The 21,086-nt window shown below is 46.6% G+C and overlaps 1 protein-coding gene across 1 annotated transcript in view; it reads left to right on the plus strand.

The window, feature by feature from the left end:
* Positions 1-21,086, plus strand: part of POLR1A (RNA polymerase I subunit A) — a 102,901-nt gene that overhangs the window by 52,927 nt on the left and 28,888 nt on the right. Inside the window, exons 23-26 of the mRNA XM_088454281.1 lie at positions 8,647-8,868; positions 9,396-9,610; positions 14,303-14,470; positions 16,966-17,101. Of these exons, the coding sequence (XP_088310407.1) occupies positions 8,647-8,868; positions 9,396-9,610; positions 14,303-14,470; positions 16,966-17,101 (741 nt within the window). The remainder of the gene's footprint in view (positions 1-8,646; positions 8,869-9,395; positions 9,611-14,302; positions 14,471-16,965; positions 17,102-21,086) is intronic.

The raw sequence follows: 21,086 nt of genomic DNA on the forward strand, positions 1-21,086 counted from the left end.
ATTTGCTCATGTAGAATTTGAGAAAGCACGGGACATCCAGGAGGAGATAGCAGATAGACTGTTAGAGATACGAGAGAGGTCATGGAAAGGAGAGGTCAATTTGTATACCTTCAGCCTAAATATGGTATTGGAGGCCGCAGGAACTGATGAGCAGTCCAAGATAGGAGGTGTAGAGGCAGAGGAGAAGGGGTCCCAGAACAGACCCTTGGTGAACACAGGCAGATTTAGGGTTGGGGAGGTGGGACGTCAGCCATGAGCAGGCGGAGTCAGAGTATAGTAAAAATGATGTGGTTTATCCTGCAAACAGTATATATTTTTGAGGACACTACAGAAATTGAATGACTTTCTATACACAGGTAAAGGTTTTCTAACTACAGCAGTCACATTTTAAAACGTGACGCTTTGTTGGAAATAATTGGGAGAGATTTAAAACTAAAAAATAAATTGTAGGAACAGAAGACTCATAGGTCATAGTAAGACAATCAATCAGATTCTACTTAACGTTTATCTAGCACCTTCTAGATGATAATAGCTAGAATCTGATTGGTTGCTCTGAGCAACATCTCCACTTCTAAAAACCCGCAGTTTAGTAAATCTACCCCTAAGAGCCTACTGGCAAGAGGGGTCGTTGTCTACATACAAAGGGCTGGAGGTGATGGGACGTGAGAGCAAGCAAATTTGTCTGGCATGCAGTCGGGATGCCGGCGGTCTAAATGCAGACCGTCGGCATACCGACTGTCTAATCCCGGCAGGGGTCTAATGACAGGCGTCGAAATCCTGACGCTTGTCATTTTGCCTACGCCGGGAGCCTGACTCCTGCATCCCGATCGAAGGTGAGCCGGGCACGGACATCCGCGGGGGGGAGGGATAGGTTAGTGGCTCCCGGGGTGGACTTAGGGTTAGCCACCCCCCCAGGAGGGTTAGGGTTAGGCACCCCCGGGGTGGAGGTTAGGGTTAGGCACCCCCCCGGAAGATTTAGGATTAGGCTGCGGGGAAGCGGGGGGGGGTTAGGTTTAGGCACTTACAGGGGGGGGTTAGACACTTGGGGGGGAGGTTAGGGTTAGGCACCCCTGAGGGTGGGTTAGGTTAGTGAATAGGAAAATACTTAACTATCGGGATTAGAACCACCGGTCTTCCAGTGTCGGGATTAGATAAATCACACCGATCCCAATTTGTGTAGGTGGGAACGCTAATAAAACCACATGGGTGTGGTGATGTTATATGCAATGGTTTTTGTTGCTACGCTCTTTTACGGGTATTTTTTTTTATTATGGTCGAAAATAATTGCCATTGTGTATAAGCATTTACGAAAGGAAAAGTTTAGCCCACATGGAAGGGTGAAAGATTATCCATACGCCATGGGACAATACATTAAAGAGGAGGTAAAAGCAGGTCGATTAAATTGACCTACTGTTTATTTTTAACTCCTTTAAGTTCTATTTCTGTGACCCTGTATCTGTAGTACAGTGTAATCATTAAATGTATTGTAGGTTGTAGTCTTGGTTAAAAATACCTATTCATAAAGACAAATTAAGCAACGTAATTGTTAGAGTACAAATAACACTCACTCACAGTGAAAACGCATTATACAGGAAATCCGTCTCGGCAATGCAGCAAATGGCATGCTGTTTGAGACACCAGTCGGCAACTGGTGGTCTTGGGGCAGCTTGCGGCGTTCCTAACCTACACCTGTTTCCCCCCGCTCCCCCCCCCAAGTGTCTTGCTGCTATGATGTCACATCTCTTTGTTATATATTGTAGCACTTGTTTGAAAGGTCTGCTGAATGGTGCCTCTTTAATTGATGAAATGTATTCATTTTATTTACTGCTGAGATTTAGAGTAATGTGCGGCCCATTTGAAGGGTAGAGGGCCGCCCAATGTGGCCCCCCCCGATGTGTATTAGGTTGCCTATCACTGCCTTAGGGTGTCTCCATCTGCAGTAGGGAAACAGGTAGTGACTTCATTCCTATTAAGCAGAGCTTTTGAAAAAGAACGATCTCTCTACCTGCCAACGTCAGGTGCCAAATTGAAATGATCTGTGGTCAGTTGTAGTGTAACGGATCCTTACTGTGTGTTATCACCCTCACCTGGGGGGGGGGGGGGGGGGGGGCAACTCCTAGAGGCACAGGAAGACTCCAGCTCTGGTTTGTATAAACCTTTGGGGGGAGAAAGGGAACTCCCAGCTTCCAGGTCATGAGGGTGGCTATATCCAGTTTGTTCCACCCTTCACATTCTATGTTCCAATGGAACGCATCTGTAAGTTGGGTTCTCTGTAAGGTCAGCACTGCATTCCAAGGTTTTCCAGGGCCCTGTGCAGGCCTGGCTGCCCCTGGAAATGGATCCATCGGCTGTGCAGCTAAATCACAAGCGCCTCCTGTCTAGTGCCATGTCCCATAGATGTGTCTGGCTAGGATAAGCAGGGTCTTAGGGAAGAGGTGTGGAGCCTGGTGTTGTGCCTCATAGGGATGAGCCACTGCCTCTGTTCCCCCATAGCTTTGGAGACATTGATTTAACGGTGAATAATTAAGTCTCTCTCTCTGTTTGTGTTGTACTATATAATGTGATGAAATCTCCAGTCATAGAGAGCATATGGGCATCTCTCCCGAAACGTCCTACCAAGTATTTCTGTGTCCATGTAAGACTTACCTGAAGGTTGATGCAGAGGGTGTCTGTCCAGGCACCCTGCAAATTGGAGATGTGTGGTGGGCTACTTCACCAGCGTGCCATTGGGGGCAGTGACCGTGCTGCCCCCATTGCTGTGCACTCTGGATGGCGGCACCATTTGCACTCCTGTAGTTAGATCCCTGCATACTCAACTGGGTCAAATCTCCACTGGCTGCATGGGGCATAACTAGGTGATATCACAGGCAGGCAAAGCTAAGAGAGAACACCTCTGCTTAATTCTGGGCTATGCCAGGAGTAAGGATGGCGGGGAGGGGGCATGATATGCATTTTCTATTTTATCACTGCATGCAATGTACAAATCTCCAGCTTGGGTTTAACTCTCCGTCAGTCTCTAAGTCAGAAATTCATGGATTGTGTACTTTCAGCCGTGCCCTAAAGGGTAATGAATTAATGAGTTCTATGGAAAGGAAAACGCACCGAGCAAGCCGGTACAGCTCCCTGACTTTGCACATTGGCGTAACCTAGAGCAGTGTCTCACATACAGCTCTGCAAAGCATGCATGAGATTACAGTCCTTTTATTACCCAGTGCTGACCACCTTCAAATTCCTAACAAAGAGAATAATACTCTAATAAATGCATCCCCCTGTGTGCATGGAACATAGGCGAATATTCATGCGTGGCCTTTACAGAATTTAGCGTGTGCGAGAACGCCCTGTTGCGAACTATAACATTTTCCCTTTCCATTTAACGTGCAAATTTGCGACATCTGTAGTTGCATAAGTTTTGGTTTGCGGCACATAGTGCAAAAATGGTCTTGCGTTGAACTGACCTGACCTGAGTGTTGCCTACAGGTATGTGAACCTTTCTCCAGAAATCATTGCCTAGATCATTCCAAAAAAAAAAAAAAAAAAGCAAGATTAAATAATTGCTGACCCCCGGACGTGTTGGATGATCATTTATTCTTTCAGTTACTGGACTTTTGCGTTAATAAAATGTAAAAAAGAAAAACTTTGCTAAGTAGTTTTGATGAAGAGCCACACACATCATCAATAAACCAAAGCCGTGAAGAAAGACCAGTGTTACACTCTCAGGGGTATATTTGCCAGAGTGCGGGTCTTTAGAAGTGGAGATGTTGCCCATAGCAGATTCTACTTAAGATTTATCTAGCACCTTCTAGAAGATAATAGCTTGAATCTGATTGGTTGCTATGTGCAACATCTCCACTTCTAAAAATTCTCACTATAGGAAATATACCCCTCCATGTGCACATCTGTATAATTGTATCTGCAGTGATAGCGCCAGTGGTCTGGCAAATTAGCCCAGAAAGTTTGACTCATTTGGGACTAGGATAAAGGGGTCTACTTACTAAGCTGTGTTAGGAGATAGAGTGAACGGTGATAAGGTACCAGCCATGTCACAGGCTGTGTTTGAAAAATGGCAGTTAGGAGCTGATTGATTGGTACCTTATCACCGTTCACTTTATCTCCTAACATAGTAAATAGACCACTCAGTCTCAATGTGGAAAGAGTGGATTAGGGATGATGATGATGATGATTACTAATAAATCACTTTAGTAAATCTACCCCCTTGTCTTTGTCTAGTCCACTCCTATTTACTTATGGTCTGTTGTAGTTTGTTGCTAATACAGGGTCATTTTTACATCTATTTCCATGGTCTTGTCTTCTCCATTTTTCACCATAACTTGTCCTCTCTAAAGGGTGTATTTACTAAAGCCTAAAAAAAGTGGTGATGTTGCCATAGCAACCAATCAGATTCTGGGCCTAATTCAGCTTGGATAACAACTAATAACGCACACAATCAGACAATTGTTGCGAATTGCGTATGCATTGCAGTGCGCGAACCAGCCACTGCAGTGACTACGCAGACCCATCGCAGAGTGATTGACAGGAAGTAATGTTTGTGGGTGGTGACAAGGGGTGGGGTCTACGAAACGTAGGCATGCCAGTGCCTTTTGTCCCCAAGGTAAGGCAGACAGTCCTTTCCAAAGCAGCCTGCTTCAAACAAGACTGCCACCGTAAGCAATCTTTTCACACAGCCGCATTATATAAGCTGACTTGGGCGGTTAGACGTCCAGCTTCCAAGTTTGATGACAAACCCTCTGCCTTGTGGGCCGGGCCTCCTCCTGGGGGATCCCAGGGTGGGAGGCCGACTTCTGAGGTTCGCCTACTCCTCAGACAACCACAGATGCCTAGGTCAGAGAAGTGGTCTCTCGCTGATACGCTCACCTTCTGGAGGCATCCTCCCCAGCGATTTTTTTTTGTACAGGTCTTCCATCAGACCCCATCAAGGCCCATGCCTTCAAGGAAGCCATTCACTCCCTGCTAAGCTCAGGTGTGGTAATACATGTTCCTTTGGATCTTCAAGGAACTGGTTCTATCCCACTCTCTTTTTTGATGCAGAAGCCGAAAGGGTCTCATCGGCCTATTCTGAATCTCAAACTGGACATTCAGGATGCGTATCTGCATGTTCCTATTAAGCTATCCAACCAATGATTTCTACGGTTTACTGTTCTGCAGCGACATTACCAGTTTCAGGCACTGCCATTTTGTCTGTCAACGGCCCCTTGAGTCTTTACCAAGATAATGGCAGTTATGACTGCCTACCTGAGGCGTCAGGGAGTCAGAATCCTGCCGTACCTAGATGACCTCTTAATATTGGCACAGTCACAGGCTGTTTTACAACTCCATCTCCAGCTGACATTGCCTGCCTGCAAGCACACAACTAGATCATCAATCGGAAGAAGTCCTTCCTCTCTCCAACACAGAGAATGGTATATCTGGGCGCACATTTGGATTCTCTGGTACAAAGGATCTTTTTGTAAGTAGACTAGATTTCGGTACTGCAATTGTATGTACACAAATTGCTCTGCAATCAAAGACTATCCATTCACTCAGCAATGCAGGTCCTGGGATCCATGGTATCCACCTTCGATATGGTGTAATACGCCCAGTTCCACACCAGGCCTCTTCAACAACTGTTTCTATTATGGTGGAACATACATTATCATCTGATCCGGTCCCAGACGATCCTCCTCTCTACGGAGGATCGGCTTTCCCTCTTATGGTGTCTACAGACGTTACATCTGGACAAGGGTCGCCTCTTCTGGGTCCCAAAGTGGGAGCTCCCCACTACGGATGCCAGTCTTCGCGATGGGGAGCGGTGACAGGTAATCATACCTTTCAGGGAAGATGGACAATCCAGGAAAGTCGCCTGCCCATAGACATCCTGGAGCTTCCAGCAGTGTACAGAGTGCTCAATTTGGCACGACACCTTCTCCAGGGCAGGCCGGTCCAAATCCAGTCCGCCAATGCAACCACAGTTGCCTACCTCAACCATCAGGGAACCGCGGGAAGTAGCACACATCCTAATGTGGGCCGAACGTTATCACCCGGCAATCTCTGCAGTATTCATCCTCGGAGTCCTCAACTGGGAAGCGGACATCCTAAGCCGTCAGAATGTACATGCAGGAGAATGGGCTCTTCAACTGGATGTCTTTCAACTCCTGTTGGACAAAAGGGCCCTGCCAGACGTAGACCTCATGGCCTCATGTCACAACCACAAGGTCCCCAGGTACGGGTCCAGGACCAGAGACCCCTCAGCAGCTTTCATGGATGCTCTGGCAGTGCAATGGGATTTCAATCTCGCATAGCTTTTTCCACCGATTTCTCTCCTCCCAAGGGTCCCCTTGGAAATTCAAGCAAGAAAGTGGCACAGGGATACTGATAGCTCCAGCCTGGCCCAAGCGCCATTGGTTCACCGATCTATGGAGTCTCTCCATAGACACTCCCTTTTGACTTCCTCTATGGCCGGACCTGTTGGCACAGGGTCCTTGTCTACACTCGGACCACCTTTGTCTGTCTTTGCGTGATTCTTGAGCTATCCCTCTTAAGAGCCAAAGGTTTCTCTAGCTCTGTGATCAGGACGATGCTTGGGGCGAGGAAGCCTTCCTCAGCCCGCATCTTTCACAGAGCTTAGCACTCTTATTTTTAAGGGTGCTCACCAAGAGGTTATGACCTTATGGTTTTAGGGGTTTCTGGGTGCTTGCTTTTTATTTTTTTTATGTAGAACAGAGCTGTCCTCAGGACCCGGATGGTTACCTTCCAAGAGTGGTATCCCGGGTTTTTCATTTGAATGAAGAGTGTGTGGTTCCAATTTGTTGGACCATCATGTACGGTTTGCCGCAACGCTTCTCTTAGACATTTGTGCAGGGTGGCCACACCTTCCTTAGGTTTTTTGCCTTTGATACTTTTGCCTCAGGATGGTTTTTTGGGCGCAGGATTCTCCTTTCTGCTCAGGAGCGTCCCCACCCTGAGAGGAAACTGCTTTAGGACGTCCCCATGGTGATCCCTGTGGACTCCTTATGAATCCTAAAGAAGAAATTAAGAGTTATGGTAAAACTTACCCTTGTTAACTCTATTTCTTTGAAGTACATAGGGTCCACAGGGTGCCCACCCTGACGCACCTGGCTTCAGTGGGTATTTTTCTCTCGGTCACTGATTCCCTCATCTTGTGTGAGTGTTTCTTGTGTATTTTGTTCTTCCTTCTCCTCTCTCCTTCTCCTGCCTTGGGCTTGCTTACAGAACTGGGTGCGTGTGGCTGGGGGGAAGGGTATATGGGGAGGAGGGTTGGTGCATCCTGGGAGTTAACGTTTTTAACAGTTTGCTGCACAGCTGACTCCTACCAACTACACTCCATGGTGATCCCTGTGGACCCTATGGACTTCAAAAAAATTTAGTTAACAAGGGTACGTTTTACCATAACTCTGAAGTTTAGACATCTTTAATTCAACTTGAGATGGTTTTGTTTTGTCCGCCAAATACATTTAACTGAGTTTCCAATAAAAAAAAACAAAACAATAAAAATTCTTTATGCACGTGTACATAATATAAATCTGTGAGGTCCGGTGTTGAGGACAGACGCTGGTGGAGCTCGCTTGGATTCTGGTTGCTATGGTCATAGCAGTCAAAGGGGCATTCATTGTGTACTCTGTGACATATGGTGCTCAGCACATTGACCCACCAAGGTCATAAACCAGGAATTTATGATGTTTACCATATTATATATGGTTTGTATGTGTCAGCTTTGTGCATTTTAACCTTTGGAATCATTTAAAGATCGATCCTGAGAGGTGTAAGACTTACATCATGCCGGAGACCAGTAGCTCTGTGGGGTGTAGTTACATTTGGTCCCTGCTCCTGTATTGATTAGTAGAAAAGCCATGTGTTATATATGATTCCTCAGGTCTGTCATTGCCTTAGACGTCGGGATCACAAGAGTTCACAGTGCTATTAGAGAGTAATCACTCAGTTAATTGTTGACTCTGATCATATCTGCGCAACTGTAGTTTGCATCACTTTCTGAATAAGTCACCTCTTTGTAAGCTAAACTGCAAATATATCAGGTGTCTGTTTGCCTTGCTGATTTGGCATACAATGCCCGGAAACAGAGAGAGAATAGAAACTTTTTTTTTTTTTTTTTTTTACATATATGCTTTTGTTTTTCTGGGAAACATTGCTGAAACTTAATAGCATACTTGTATTTATTTACCATTTTTGTTACTAGATACCTCCTATAAATTTGATTTGGGTCTGAGAACTGTATGGTGTCTATAAACTGCTCCTTCCAGTGTTTCAAACACAACCTTCACTACCCTCTAAAACCTTCATTACCCCCCCAATGACCTTCACTCCCTCCTTCACCACCCCCAATGACCTTCTCTAAAGTTCTACTATGTATCTGTGTCCTTCATCTAAGCAGGTGACCCTGTAACGGTAGAGTTTTTTGTTTGTTTGTTTATAAAGACCTCAATATGAAGAAATAAAAAGACTTGTCACATGGACCTTATTAGGCTCAGAAATAACGCTGGTAGCGCTGTGCGTGGTTACTTGCTGCTGTCTATGGACACCTGGCTGCAGTGCTGAATTCATGTCCAGTCTTTCATCAAGTGCCACCTCCAAGCCTAAACGTAGATGATTGGTTTCATGGTCTCTCTCTGGCAGGCTATAAAGCAGTCCAAGCACTTGGATGAAGTGCTGTCCAAGATGGATTCTGAGCAAGCAAGCCAGCACAACCAGGCCGTCAGGAAGTGGAGAGCAAAACACCCTACACCTCCCCAAAGGCTTGGCGCTTTCTTGACGTACTCCCAAAAGAAAATGGCTGCCGCTAGAGCCACGTATCCAGGTGGGGGGTGTGAGAACGGCAGGGAACGGGCAGTGAATCAGGTTGGTGGCTGTCCAGTTACTAACGCTCTTTGTTTCTTGTCTGTGCGTTTCTTAAAGTTACTCCTTTTATATTGTGATAGAGCATTGAGACCAGATGGGAGGGGCCTGATGCGTAGATTAACCCAAAGTTTTGTTGGGCTTGGATGCTCTCGCTAATAAATGTCAGGTGATGGGAGTCTAGGACCCACGACCCGGTTTCTCTAGTATATTGTGGATATTTTATTGTTATGTCATTAATTCGGATGTTCTTTTCACTCTATTTTTATGTGGTTGGGATGTTTTGTGCAACGGGATAGGGTTCGGAGCAGGCTATGTTTATTTTTGTTTTTTAATTTTTTTTTAAATCACGTATTACACTACACTGAGGCTGCCTGGCAAAAACAGGGCAAGCATCGTGGCGTTCACATGCTGAAGTGAGTGAGTCACTGCATTCCACACCAAAAAACAATAAGTATCATTTGACGTTCGATATGTAAACCTACATTGGGGGATTGTTGTATGTGACTGTGACACGTTGGATTTTGCAGCTGGTAGAGAGTTGGTTCGCCCTAGACCAGAAGACACGGAACAAGTATAAGAGAAGGTCATGCCCACTGCCTGACCCTTGCCCGGCGGTCCTCCGCCCAGATCTGTATTTCGGGTCTGTGTCCGAAACATTTCAAGACAAAGTGGATCAGTACAGTTGGCAACAGGAACAGCAGGACAGTGTCAGCCATGTAAAGTCCAAGGTCCCTCCCGACAGGTAACTGAAAGCCTATTGTGTGTTGTAAGATTTATAATACCACGACCACAAGTCCCAGCCAGTCCAGTCCAAGAGGTCAGGCAGGACAGGGCTACACAGCTAGAGTCTTAGATGCTCTTTAATACTTTTTCATACAATAGACACATTAACTGTGATGTGTGTGTGTGTGTGTGTGTGTGTGTGTGTGTGTGTGTGTGTGTGTGTGTGTGTGCGCGCGCGCGCGTGCTCTCTCACTGTGGGATGTTGCAAGTAAACTGGTAATCTTGACAAAAGTCCCATAAGGGGATCAAAACATCGTTGTCATTGCTGGTTGTATGTAATGAATTATAACCGGGTCACTTGCCATTGTCCAGGGTTCTTTCCTCTCCTACGTCCTCACCTTCCCATCTCTCTCCCTTATTCTTCCCCCTTTAATACTCCCCTCTCCCATAGTCCTCCTGTTGCCCCTATTCTTTTTCCCCTAATACCCCCCTCTCCTTTTTCATCTCCCTATTCCTCCCGTTAAGAGACCAAGCGATACGAGAGTGTCATTAAATGTACTGACTCATTCCTCACACGAGTGTTTCAGGCATGTGTATATTTCTTTATAGGATGGTGCAGGGCTGTAGGGGGGCATCCAGTTAAGGCCCCCATACATCAGCAATTGATTTCAGCAATCGTGCAATTTGCAATCGATTGTGTATAAAAATCTTTCCCTTTTTCAATAGATTGCACGATTGCTGCAATCAATTGCTGATGTATGGGGGCCTTTATCTGCAGAGTTTACCCCGCAGCTAATTACCCGCACAGGCCATTTCAATTAGCGGGGTTTAACCTGCGCGTCAACATTCAAAAGTGGACATTTCCTCGCAGCATTAGGAGCTGCGAGGAAAATTCCTCAAAATAAGGCACTGTATGGGTTTGTAAGCTGCACTCTAAGAATATTGGGCCGGACCAATAAATGACTTGTTCACTGCGTGTGGTGCTTCATTCTTCTGTGCTGTCATTGGCTCCTATTCTCATTAATATAGTTCATGCCATTATAAAGGAAACGGCGTCCAAAACAATCTGCGTATGAGTCATTGTTCAGTCTTACCGTGACGATATAAGCTGCGTAGTAACATGAGTATCCAAATATTTTCCTGTAACGCACAATGCTATGATTATATCGGATATTATCTTGTTTACATAGAACCTCACTTTTAATGCTGATCTTTATTAAAGATAAATTGATGGACGAGTACATATGTTAGGTAAGGATTTCACAATGCCTGGAAATATCTGACAAAATGTGACAATTGAAAAGATTAGCACTGGGCGACATTCCTTTACACAGCTCTGCTGGATGTAATCTGTTATAATCTTGTGTTACTGAAATCTAAGGCGCACACAAAGCTTAATTATTTGCATGGACATCAACGCCCTTGCTCTCCTAATGCTGCAGAGCGTCCCTCCTTATTTTACATTATTTATTCAACTACCTTTGTAGAGAAGGGAATTTGTGGTTCCATCGAGGTCAAACAGATGTCATCTTTGTTCTAAATAGGACATATAGGGCGGTATTCAATTGTTTTCGTGGTCCAGATCTCCCGCCTAAAGTGACGGGAGCTCGTGGGGCGCTATTCTATTGATGCCCATTTTCACGCTGATCGCACCCATAGTGGTCGGGTTTAGCCGCATAAATCGGCGACCTCCAACCAAAATGTTGGGCGCGATTGCGAAAAGTGATGTTTGGGCGCCCAAACGGGTCACTTTTCGCCCATTTGAAATAGTGTGCCGGCAGCTGTTCGCGCCCGACAGGAGCAACAATTGAATAGCTCCTGTCGGGTGCGGAACTGGGGAAACAATTGAATATATTTCAGGAAATGTTTACTTTTCACAAATATTGTCTTTTTTTCACAGAAGTTTGAGGGTAGAGTCCGGTTTTAATAAATAAATAAAAATTACAACCGTTTGGGTCAACTGTTGATTTTCCCACATGTGGCCCGTATTCAATTAGAGGCGAAAAATTGGAAAGTTTTCACCTGTCCGACTTTCCGCCTGTTTCAGAGGCGAAAACTTTTCGTTTGCATTCCCGCTTTTCGCCCTAGTCAATTCCAAAGCACGTGAAAACGTATAGCGGCAAATGCGGAACAGGTGGACAGTACTGTCAGAAGTGAGGAAATCAGTCTGTGCCTCCAAAAAAAGATGCACTAACATAGGGAATCGATGTAGATGTGTACTAATAACCCTAATAAAAGTGTTTGGGGTACTTAAGTAGTTTAAATTGCTTCTTATTGGCGTCTATGTAAAAGTGATGAAGAATGGCATAAAGCAGTATTTTTTGGTGAAAATAAGTAGTCCTGTCAAATTTGGGGTACTTTAAACTGGGTGCTAGCATATTTTAATGTTTCTAAAGTTAACTTTTAAAATAAATGTCAAAAACGCACCTGCAATACCAAAAACACCTGACCCATCCTTGCAGACCCCCCAAGAAGTCTTTTTCGCTAGTTTTTATGCTTGTCCCGCCACTTTTTACTTTTTCGCCCCAAAAATGAAAGTACTTTTTTGGGGTGTTCTTTAAGTTTGTTTTTTTTTACCAGATTTGTCCTTTGGGGGACTGTACCAAGGGTTCTTGGTCGTTTCCCCACGTTTGCACCCCAAAATAAAGATATTTTGCACTTCTTTTCACCTGCTATTCATAGGCGAATCTTTTTCGCCTATTACATTGCATCGAGTTTCCGCTTAGGCGAATTCCGACCAGGCGAAAAGTTGCAATATGCTAAACTTTTTTGCCGATTTACAACTTTCGCCTCTAATTGAAAACGGCCCTGTGTCTACAATTTTCGGCCGCTAGTTTGTGGACTGAATCACTACTGCCTAGGAAACTGAGGGCCTAATTCAGACCCGCTCGCGAGCGCTGAGCACTCGCAAGCGGGTCGATGGTGCCCTAATGCGCATGCACACGACGGAGGGAGCTCCGTCGTTGCATGCGCGAGACCCGCATAGCGACAGCCAAGCTGTCGCTATGGGTCTCGCACCAAAGGGGGCGTGCTGTCGATGGTGACTGACAGCACGCCCCCTTTGGTGGGCGTTCCGGTGGCGTTGCTGCCCAGACGGAGGCGTTCCCATGGGAACGCCTTCCGTCTGGAGCCGACCCCACTGACATCACTAGTGGAGCCGGCCCCACTGACATCACTAGGAGTGCTTTTGGCTCTAATAGAGCCAAAAGCACTCCTGGGCTTGCGGCAGCGAGACCCTACCGCAGGGTCTCGTCGCAAGCCCGATGGATGGTCTTGACCATCGCGATCATCTTTTTGGCCGCTCACATAAGCTGTGGGTGGCCACCCACAGCAATGCGAGCGGCCAGGAGGCCGCTCCATTTTTAGGTAGGAGGGCCCTGATTCAGAGCGAGCGCTCTGGTCAGAGTGTCCGGCTCTGAATCAGGCCCCGAGTTCTGAGGCACCTCCTCAATAGTTCCACTAGTCCCTAGTGAATCCATGATGTCTCAGCAATGTTTGTGGTTTCAAGTCAGCAGCGAGGGATTGTTTCTGAACAGGGGGAAGGGGGCAGCCATTATCACCACATGTATGTGCCTGGGATCCTCCAGCCTCTAACGCTATCAGGCACTGGTGGCAGCAGCAAGGTAAGTGGTCTATAAAGTAATGGTCCTCCTCCAGAACCAGGGATCTGCATGTAGTAGAAAAGGCTGAGTCCCAGATGCAGGCGTGGGGACTCCCATCCATGGGTGGCCCCATTAGCCATGGGAGGGGGACTTCCATATTTTCTGGGCACCTCCTCTTTGACCGGCTTCACTCTCTGGAAAGTCTGCCAAGGGTACCACAGGCAGCTGGAGATGATCATCATCAGCTAAGTGAGTCAACAAGTCTTACCTGACAGCTCTCTCTTCTCACTGTATTCCCTGTTTGGCTAAGAGACTTTAAAGGGATTCGGAATGTCTGTTTGGGGCAGTTGATTTCTATCCCCCACCCCCCTGTTACTTATATCCTGTCTCTGGTCTGTGTCTGAGGGTTGTTGTAGCCACCTCCTTCCTAGGTGTGTGTTCTGCTGCCCCCCATAATCTCCAACACGTAAGCTGATGGGCACAATATTCCATACCTGCCCACTTTTTAGAAAATTTTAGGCACAGATGGGGGGGTGTAGTGACAAGGTTCCAGTCATCACGGCCCCACATTATGCTGCCATTTGCAGTGAATCAAGGCCCTGCCCAATTCATTGCAAGAGTGCACAAGTATCCCAGTGGGCGTTCTGGGACAGTAGGCAATCATGCAATATTCTTACCTGGATCCGGCACCACAAGTTCATAAAGTGCCTTAGCGATGTCTCAGGAATTGCTAATTTTTCCCATAAATTTCACCAAAATAATTAACAATGATTTAGAAATCCCCTTACTATCAATTTGGGGCTATGAAAAATGTGTTGAGCTCCGTCTTTTTGAATCGCTCCCAATTCATTTAAATCCCCAAACTTTGCAGACACATAATGCAAATATTTTTAAATTACACACCAAAATAAAGAGCGTGTTTGGGTGACTAGTGATTCCTTATGGGCAAATTTCCTGTTTTGAATAGGTGTCACCAATGTTCTAGTCGACACATCTGAAAATGTTTTTGAATTAAATCATAACCGTTTTCTTACTGCCTGCGCCCTAGTTGCACAGTGCGCGTTACTATACCGACGGTCTGATCTCACGGTCTCATTTTCTGTTGGCAGATTAAGGACTCTGTTCCAGCTGAAGTGGCAGAGAGCCCTGTGTGACCCCGGGGAAGCGGTGGGGCTTCTTGCTGGTCAGAGCATCGGAGAGCCCTCTACTCAAATGACCCTGAACACCTTCCACTTTGCCGGCAGAGGGGAGATGAACGTCACCCTGGGTATTCCCAGGTAAGTGGTCTAAAGTGCAAACGCTACTAATAATCTCAAATATATACGCACATGATGGGGTCTTTTATGGATGCAGGGTGTGTGGTACAAAGCTCCTACTGGGCTCATGGTCACTGCCCACCCTGCACCCATTATAGATATGCCACTGGTTTGAATAATATTTATTGTGTTCCATTAGTTTGTAGCAAGGTGCATGTACCAGTGTGTGAGTTACTGCCTCTGTTGTTCTGCATGGCGTAGACTGAAGGACAAGAACACAGAGGGTTTGGAATGCTTTAATGCGTTGCTGATAGTTTTCTTTAGAGACACTAGTTTTATAGGTTCAGCTGTGTGATGCAGCAAGACTCCCCAGACGGTAAGGTGCAGTCTGGGAATTGTAGGCAGAGCTGGGTACATCATTACACATCACACAATAATAGGATATTAAGCCTGCTCTCATTGCTTGAGAATGCCATGTCTTTGTTGCTCTCTTGTCTGAAATTTGTTACTGCACGAGTATTTTAATGACAAGTTTCCTTATTCTAAGTGGCTGTATGCATGGTCCATAATTGTTCAGTGCCACAGTCAGTGTTATAGGGGCTCATGTAATAGCCTGCGAGATGCAGGGACAGGCCAGACTTCCAGCAAGTCTGCTTGTATTTGTAAATCGAACCTGGTTTTGCCCTTTAAATGCTTGCCACTTTAAACATTTTGACTTGCCGGGATCACATCCGTAGCCAAGAAATCTGCAACTGAAGATGCAAACCCTGGCCCCCGCTTTCCCAGAAGCAGGGGAGACAAGCCCCTGTTTTCGGGAACACTGGCCGTCCCCGGCCCCAAACTGCCGAAGCCTGTCAAACAGGCGGGGGCTTGGGGGGACACTGCGAGTGATCTTGTAGGAACCATTCTGCACTTGCGCAGAATGGGTCCTGTTTATGCGAAGTCCCCGCGCCAGCGAGTTTGGGTACAAGGCTTAATTAGGCCCAGATCGAGGTTAGTCTATATGCTTCAGTTATTTGATGTATGTAAATTAGATCAGCCTATTGTTGTATACTTATTTCGTATAGTGCTCTTTGAAAATAGACCTCCTCTACTTCAATAAGACAACAGTAGCTCAGCCATTCTATTATTATTATTATTATCGTTTATTTATATGGCGCCACAAGTGTTCCGCAGCGCCTTACATAGTACATAACCAAAAAGTGACTTACAGTAAAATACAATACAATGAAGGACAACGACATGGATAATATACATTGATACATAGGTGGCCATAACACCCACATAAGCAACAAAGCATAGGCACCAAGTGTTAGGTGCCCTAGTGGGGAGTAAGAAGTAGATGAACATAAAGTAAGGAGAAGCACAAGAGGGTAGAGGGCCCTGCTCGCAAGAGCTTACATTCTCAAGGGGAGGGGCAGACAGACGGGCATGATACAGATGGGGAAGACAGGGAGGAGGGAGCATGTATTAGCATGTAGTAGGTTAAGTAAATATAATTCAGTTATAGCATGGCTCTCTGCTGTAACAGTTCAAACAAGTGTATTTGGCAGTTGTACAAAAAGAGGAAGAGATAAGGACGGCACACGCAGTGGTATGGTGCGTCTTACTTATCTTTTCCCCTCTGTCTTTTTTCTTGTAAAAAGAGACGCCATTTATAGTTTTAAAAATAAAAATCAATATTCACATCGTCAACATCGCGTAGAAATGGACTAAAATTGGCAACCGCAGATCGCTTCTCTGTATGTGACAGCAGCAATATTCAAATAAGAGCAGAACTGTATTATATGGCGAGAATTGTAATTAACAGCACAATGCGGTAATTCCAGCAGGGATGAGAAGAAGACAATAAATTTACAACTCTGTTAAAAGAAATTATATATATATATATTCCAAAATGGGGAGGCACTCCAGGACTTGTAGTTCAGTAAACAAAGCTGCACAATATTGCAACGTTTCGGTTTATTGATAAAACCATCATCAGGTTGCTGAGATTACCGGCATTGTAAAATGGGAGGGGCGTGGCTACGATGATGCGATTCAGCACAAATCGCGTCATTGGTCGCCCGAGAAAGATGTGCGGCGCCAGGCGGACATAGTGCAGCTCCATGAGACTTGAATGGTCTTCCAGGCGGCCGGTGGTACTACCCGAGATTCGGGTGCCTCCTGGCCGTTCCGGCAGCATTGGCAAGTATGTTGCTAACAGATTTGTAATGTTTACCTATCAGTATCTTTGTCTTAAAACTAGAATTTCAGAATTAATTTGTTTTCATTTTACGTAGCTGTTGGATTGTTTGCAGTATAATATTTATGCTGAATCTACAAGTTCTATGGTTGTTACCTTTTACTGTAGCTTGTCCAGTCTGATATTACTATGTTGTTCTCTTTGATCTTTGTTTTACTGCGAGTCCGTCCAGTGCTTACAGTGTGTACAAAACAACAAACACATTATGTGCCCCTGTGAATAAATAATCTTGTTGTGTTTGCAACGCATTCACTACTATTGTCTATTTCAGGCTTAGAGAAATCCTGCTAATTGCAAGCTCTAATATTAAAACGCCTATGATGAGCGTTCCCGTCCTCCCCACTAAGCGAGCCATGAAGAAAGTAAACAACTTAAAGAAGCAGCTGACACGGATCTGTCTGGCCGAGGTAAATCTATATGGCGTATACTCACCAACAAAAGTGCCTCCTGCTTCTTTCTAGCATTGCAGCAATTTGCAGTTTCAGCAGATGGCACTCTGTAATGGTTCTCTATCGTTGTATTTGTTTTTCTTTTTGTGCTTGTCTAGTTTCTAAATGTATGATTGTGTAACAGCATTATTATTATTATTATTTTTCTCATTTATTTATATAGTGCTGCCAATGTTCACAGCGCTGTGCAGAAAATGTTATTCATATCACTCCTAGACCCATTAAACCTTAGGTCGGTCTGGATGCGCCATCCTTGGCCAATACTTATGTCAGTCAGGACATGCTATCCTGAACCAAAGCTTGGGTCGGTCTGGGTACACCATTCTGAACCAGTCTGGAGAGGCCGTCCCTGAGTCAAAGCTTAGGTGGTCCTGGAAAGGCCATCCTGAGTCAAAGCTTAGATGGTTCTGGAGAGGCCGTCCCTGAGTCAAAACTTAGGTGGTTCTGGAGAGGCCATCTTGTGCCAAAGCTTAGGTGGTTCTGGAGAGGCCATCCTGAGTCAAAGCTTAGATGGTTCTGGAGAGGCCATCCTGAGTCAAAGCTTAGATGGTTCTGGAGAGGCCGTCCCTGAGTCAAAACTTAGGTGGTTCTGGAGAGGCCGTCCCTGAGTCAAAGCTTAGGTGGTCCTGGAAAGGCCATCTAATGCCAAAGCTTAGGTGGTTCTGGAGAGGCCATCTTGTGCCAAAGCTTAGGTGGTTCTGGAGAGGCCATCCTGAGTCAAAGCTTAGATGGTTCTGGAGAGGCCATCCTGAGTCAAAGCTTAGATGGTTCTGGAGAGGCCGTCCCTGAGTCAAAACTTAGGTGGTTCTGGAGAGGCCATCCTGAGTCAAAACTTAGATGGTTCTGGAGAGGCCATCTTGTGCCAAAGCTTAGGTTATTCTGGAGAAGCCATCCTGAGCAACATTGACTGCTTTCATGCTAAAATATTGTCTCTTCCTCATCTGTTCTCTTCCTCTCGTGCATCTTTTAGTTTTTGGTTTCCAAGATTCAGGGCCTGCTGCTAATTTTGAATAAACCTTTATTCCGATGTACCAGTTTCTTGTGGTCTTGAATGCATTTTTTTTCTTCATCACAGTCCATAGGGGACACAGGGACTACGCTGGGGTATAGGGTGGCAGGTGAGTCTGGGAACCAAACATTTAATTTCTTCAGAGATGTGTAGCTCAGGCTCCTTCCCCCCCCCCTTATACCCCAACCCCAGCCTAGGCAGGTCAGTCTAAGTTTGGTGCCGAAAGGAGCATGCACCTATAACAGGGTGCTTTTATTTTTTTATTATTATTATTATTATTGAGCAGCAGCGCCAGGCACAAAAGCACAAGGAGGCCCCCAGCCGCAACCAGATGCCGGGGGCAGCAGATAAGTTAAGGATCTGCTCCCTGCTGCAGGGAGCCGCATTAGCGTGGCTGTCCCCACCATGGTAAAGACCACATGCGGTGCTGACAAGTGGGGCGGCTGGGACGCCCGCACCCCCGCTAGACCATCAGGGCACCTGAAGGCAGTGAGGGGTCTGCAGCGCTGGTCGAATCATTGCATTATAGTTACCGCCAGCGGGACAATATATGCGGCCATTGCCCGGGGGAAATCTGTGTCAGCAGGACGAGGTAGGATCTCCGTGTTAGCCCCTCCCCTGGCCTTTGGTGTGTTCCCTCACGGATACTTCCCGCCACAGGGCTTCTCCTCTTCCTCCTTTGATGCTGAGCAGCCATTTTACTGAGCTGTGCTGCCTGCTTTTAGTCTTCATAGAGGTTTGGCTCCTGGCTCCATGTATACCTCCCCTCAGGTCAGGTTATATACACTAGCTCCATGCAGCCGACTGAGCTTTGGCCCTGATTCAGACCCACTCTCGAGCGGCTGTCCGCTCGCAAGTGGGTCGATGGTCTGCACTGCGCATGCGCACGACGGAGGGAGCTCCGTCGTGCGCGTGCGCGAGACGCGACGAGCGAAGGACTTTCCTTCGCTCGTAGTGCACTGTTGCCTGTTGCACACCCCTGTTATATGTGACTTTTCTTGGAACACGGTAACATGTCTTCCAAGAACAAAGCGCCCAAGGAGAAGGAGGGCTCCGTTGCTGCGTACATGTAGATACTGTTCTGCTGGTCTTTCTTCACATGATGCGGCCCATGATGGTCTCTGTATACGGTGTTACTCGCAGCGAGACGTCCCATCTACTGCTTCCAACCCGGAACTGAAATGGGCGGCCAACTTGTTGCAGGTAATGTCACAGTTGGTGGATCGCCTTGCAACTTTGGGGGTTTAAGCCGCCCTATTATGCAGCCTCATCTGCAGCCGCCTGCACTGGAAACCCCCATGGATGAGCACCTTATCGCAGTCAGTGCAGGGCTTAGCTCAGGTTTCTGCCTCCTTTCAGCAAATGTTGGATAGGGACCGTACTACTGGACGCAAACTGCCTAGACGTGAGAGCTCTGTTTCCCAGATGGTTGAGGCTTCCGTTTCGGAAATATCCTCGGACCAAGAGGATCTTCTGGTGCCTCGGAGGATTAAACCTCATCTGTTCAGGAGGTGCCTCTACCTCAAGTAGATGTTGGTGCCTTAGTTAGGGCAGTCAGATTGGTCCTTTCTATTGAAGACGAGGAACCAGCTCCTAGACCCAAGACGCCGGTTTTCAAACGTCAGAAAAAGGTCTCAGTGGAGTTTCCTAAATCTGAACAACTTGATGAAATTCTACCGTAGGCTTGGTCCGCTCCTAACAGGCAGTTTTAGGTCTCCAAGCGCATTGCGTCCTTTTACCCACTTCCTGCTGTGGAGCATAGCAAATGGGAGTCTCCTCCTCCTGTTGACGGGCACATTGCCCATCTCATCAAAAGTTCTACACTTCCTATTTCCAATACGGCTTCCCCCAAGGATCTAACGGACAGGAAGTTGGAAAATTTCCAACAGTCTGCATGGGTGGTTAAGGCGATCAGCGCTTGGGAGGATGCCCTGGATGAGGGCCTTATGTCAGGGACCCATGGCGATCAGCTACTACCTATGTTGGTGCATATCAAGCAGGCTGCTTCCTATATAGATGAAGCGGCTCTTGACACCAGCATCTTAACTTCTAAGGTGTCAGCTTCTTCTGTGTTGGCCAGAAGGGGCCTCTGGCTGCGCTCCTGACGCACGGTCTCGTACTCTAAGAATGCCCTAGAGGCCTTTCCTTATTATTCTGGTGACATGCTATTTTTGCCAGAATTAGATAAAATTGTTGCCACGGTGGTGGCTTTCAAGACAGCATTTCTGCCTTCGGGTGCAGCCCCTAGAGCTCGAGCGTCGTCCTCCTTTTGCGCGCATGGGAAAGTAAGGGTCAGTCTTTTACTAGGACCCAGAATTCTTCCGCTAAAACCTCCAAGCCCAGAAGCAAGCTGTCCTGGCCTACCAGATGCCTGGCTGCTAAACCAGCCAACAAGCCTACCGATTGACGGGGGCAGGCCTCTCCCTGGGACACCCCAGTGTGGGAGGCCGGCTTCTGCTTTTCTCCGATGTCTGGATGACGACCACATCGGACACCTGGGCTCACGGCGTGGTCTCACAAGGCTATGCTCTGACTTTCAGGAGGCGTCCACCTGCACGGTCTTTTACTACAGGCCTTCTGGGAAAAGCAAAAGCACTGCTGGAGTCAGTCCCTCAGGATCAGAGGGGCTCTGGCTTCTACGCCAATATTTTCTTGGTTCAGAAGGTGAACGGCTCCTTCCGTCAAATTCCAGTTCGCAGTCAAGGATTATCACTACCAGTTTCGGTCCTTGCCCTATGGTCTTTCCACAGCTCCTCATGTGTTCACTAAGGACAATGGCGGTCATGGCAGCTCACTTGTGGCGCAAGGGTATCAGAATTCTCCTTTACCTGGAAAATCTTATCCTAGCCAGATCTCCGGATATGCTCAAGGAGCACCTTCCCCCTCACAATAGATCTTCTACAGTTGCACAGGTGGGTCAGCAATTGGAAGAAG

The sequence above is a fragment of the Taudactylus pleione genome, unplaced genomic scaffold (genome assembly GCF_031769625.1).
Source record: "Taudactylus pleione unplaced genomic scaffold, aTauple2 ptg000611l, whole genome shotgun sequence".
NCBI classification, from domain to species: Eukaryota; Metazoa; Chordata; class Amphibia; order Anura; family Myobatrachidae; genus Taudactylus; species Taudactylus pleione.